The sequence below is a fragment of the Gavialis gangeticus genome, unplaced genomic scaffold (assembly GCF_001723915.1).
Source record: "Gavialis gangeticus isolate Ggan-Ray unplaced genomic scaffold, GavGan_comp1, whole genome shotgun sequence".
In the NCBI taxonomy this organism is placed as follows: domain Eukaryota; kingdom Metazoa; phylum Chordata; order Crocodylia; family Gavialidae; genus Gavialis; species Gavialis gangeticus.
Genome location: NW_017729034.1, coordinates 17,725,956 through 17,729,065, shown reverse-complemented (window position 1 = coordinate 17,729,065; position 3,110 = coordinate 17,725,956). Strand labels below are relative to the sequence as shown.

The following is a 3,110-nucleotide window of genomic DNA, read 5'->3' as shown; positions in this document are numbered from 1 at the left end:
TCCGGGCCGGGCCGAGCCGGGCCGGGCCGGGCCGGGCCGGGCGCGGCGCTCCTCAACAGCAGCGAGCCGACAGGGCAGGCCCGCAGCAGCACCCTCCTGCAGACAAGCCCAGAGCCGCAGGGCGGCGATACCGCGTGCCCTATCCCTACCCCCTGCCCCGGCCCTTACTGTCCAGGTAGTGCTCCAGGTACATCCCAGCCGCCATCTTGGTTGCCAAACACAGGCCCTTCCGGTGGGGACCGGAAATCACGGCACTTATTACGCTTCCGTCTAAAATGGGGCCATTTCCGCCCTTCTCTACCGCCACTTCCGCCCTACTCTTGGCGCCGGGTTACATTCCTACCTCCTTCCTGCCTCGCCCGCCCCCTCGCGGGCCGGGATTGGTGCTTCTGGACCGCGGGGGCCGGGGCCCACCTCCAGGGGGCTCCCTATTGTATGAGAACGAGCCGAATGCAGCTGTTGACCCGGGTCAGCCCCCTCCCCTCCGACCCGTTTGCTTCGGCCCCACAGGGCAACACTAAGCAACAACATGCGGGGGCAAATAAAAAGGAAACAGGGAAGAGAGTGAGTCGCAGGAGGGATCCAGAAGGGGACAGTGGCAGAGGCATGGGCTGCCCCTTGAACGAGTTGAGGGAGCCAGTGGGCACCAACCAGCGAAGCTCTGCCCGGGGTGCCTGCAGAGAAGAGACAGGAAAGCAGCCCTAGTTTTGCCTAGGGTCCCCTGGGCCAGAGCCTCCTTCCTGGTCTGATGGATGGACCAGAGGCAGGAGGTTGATCAGAAGGTCCCAGGGCTTGGTGGGGCCAAACAAACCCACACTGATCCGCTATATACAGCACCAGACCAGCTGAGGACAGGGACCATCCTGGACATGAGCCTTCTTAATCTTTGTCAAGAGTCTCTACCTGGAACCCTGTGTTGGACTTGGGGGATTTTGAAGCCCTGGTGGTGGGTGGGGGCCTGCATCTTTCACAGGTTCTTCGAAAGTGTTCTCCAGGGCAAAGTCCTCACTTGTTGCTGTAGTTCCCCAATTTTGTGTGAGCATTGAAGGGCTCATGTCTCGCTTCATGTGGTCACCCTTATTACCAACATTCAAATGTACACCAGATCACATGGTTCTACCAGCCAGGTCTGGCCCGCAGGCCTGGAGTTGAGCGCTTCTGCTTTAGCCCAGTGGTTCTCAACTTTGTTGGGCTTGAAGCCACCCTTGGAAGATGCTAGCTCTTACCGCTTTCACTCATTTTTCCAGTATCAAAAAATATTACAGCAGTTCTTGTGTTGCAAAGAACTCAGATTACTACAGATTAACGTATCTTTGACACCATGGATTCCTATTTGAAGCCTAGTCCCATCCAGACAAGTGCGGCTATGCAGTATGTGGCGCCACAGACAGACTTGCAGCACCATGTACCTCCCATGCATTCAGCTATTCTCCATGCTGCAAGGGAGCAGCATGGTGGAGGATTCACTCCAGACAGAGTAAAAAAAAAAAAAAAAGAAAAACAGTGGTGCACATAGGTACAGTGCACACCACACAAAACTGGAGCCTGGCTGGCATACTCCAGCTGCCAGACAGGCTTTGAGCAGCAGGATCACCAGTGCTGCAGCCCCAGGAGGCCTGCAGGTAAGGCTGCTAGGGCCAGCCCAGTGCTGGGCCCAGCCTCCTCTACCCCACCCAGGGTAACCTGCCATGTGCCAGCAGGCATGTGGCACAGGCGTTCCCTGGGGACAAGCAGTGGCAGCACAAGGTATGCTGTCGCTGCTTGTCCCTGGGGAAACAAACATCTATGCTCATGTAGACAAGGCCTCTGGGTTTATCTTTTGAATCAAGCATACTAAATGTTTGCCCAGCTAACTGCTCTTGTTGACCGAGCAGCAGCCCTTAAATGTCTCACAGTACTCCAAGGTGCTGCAGCACCTTGGTTGAGCATCACTGCTCTGAACAGCAGAGTAATCCATTTCTGTCGTACTCTCAGTTACCTGCATTCCCAGGCTTAGGATATCTTTGACCCTGAAGTGCAAGGATTTTGGTAAGTGATATCTTTTATTTGACCAACTGCATGGGATAAAGTTCAACAAACTTTCGAATGCACAGCATTCTTCATCAGGTGTGAGGGAAGAAGCAGTGATGAATGATCAAAAACTGTATAGGGCTGTGAAATTGGAGAAGAGAAATTCTCAGGGCTAGAAAACAATTAACAGAGAAACAAAGTTTGATTAATTGGTGATCAACGTTTCAGTAGGGAAGAGGGTTGTTTTCATTTGTAGCACAAAAGATTTTCAGTAAACAGGTATATTTTTCATCCCTGTTTTGGACCTGTCCTTCATAAATTTTTCAAATACCCTTTATAAACTCAGTTACATAACAGCATCCTGGGGCAATGAGTTCCATGAGGTAATGATGATTGTGGGTATGTGTCTAAAAGGGGGGAGGGTAGAGGAGAAATCTTATCTGCCATTTTATTGCCTGCTCAGGTAGTTTTGTGAAATCCTTTCTGTAACCCTCTACCATTAACTTTGGATTTGACTACCCAGAATAATTCTGATCACCTGGAAACATTGCCACCTCATTGTTGACTCCTTTTTCTAGAAAGGTAAGATATCAGTTGACTTAGTCTTGGTAATCCAGTCAGCCCTCCCGTTGGTACTAGGGCCTTTTGCTCATCTTTTGATAAATTAGATGTTATGGCAGCTCCTCCCAAAGGTTCCCTGCACTTAGGGGTGCCAACCCTCCTGGACTGGCTGGGAGTCTACTGGAATTAGCATCAATCTCCAGGTGACTACTGAGAGCAATCTGGGAGATTGATATTGTGAACGGGTTGAACAATACAATTAATTACATTACAACATGTTGGGGGAAAAAAATCTCCCAGAATAGCTTCAGTCAGTTGGCAATCCTACCTGTACTTCCAACTGAAGCAAGCTTACCATGCTTTAAGGCTCACCCTGTGTTTCTCTTTTTCTGTTTCTGAGAAAATAAAAATTTCCATCATCTTTCCTCCCCTTAAAAAAGACCGCAGTACAACTGCCACACCTCCTTTCCAGCCATTTAGCAGTCAACATCCCCTGAGAACTAAGTGCATCTCCTTCCCTTCCCTTCCCTTCCCTTCCC

General features: G+C 51.0%; 1 protein-coding gene across 1 annotated transcript in view; it reads right to left on the bottom strand.

Annotated features, from left to right (window-relative positions):
- Positions 1-264, bottom strand: part of ING4 (inhibitor of growth family member 4) — a 25,034-nt gene extending 24,770 nt beyond the window's left edge. Inside the window, exon 1 of the mRNA XM_019527134.1 lies at positions 169-264. Within this exon, the coding sequence (XP_019382679.1) occupies positions 169-205 (37 nt within the window). The 5' untranslated portion in view covers positions 206-264. The remainder of the gene's footprint in view (positions 1-168) is intronic.
- Between the last annotated feature and the right edge of the window lie 2,846 nt (positions 265-3,110).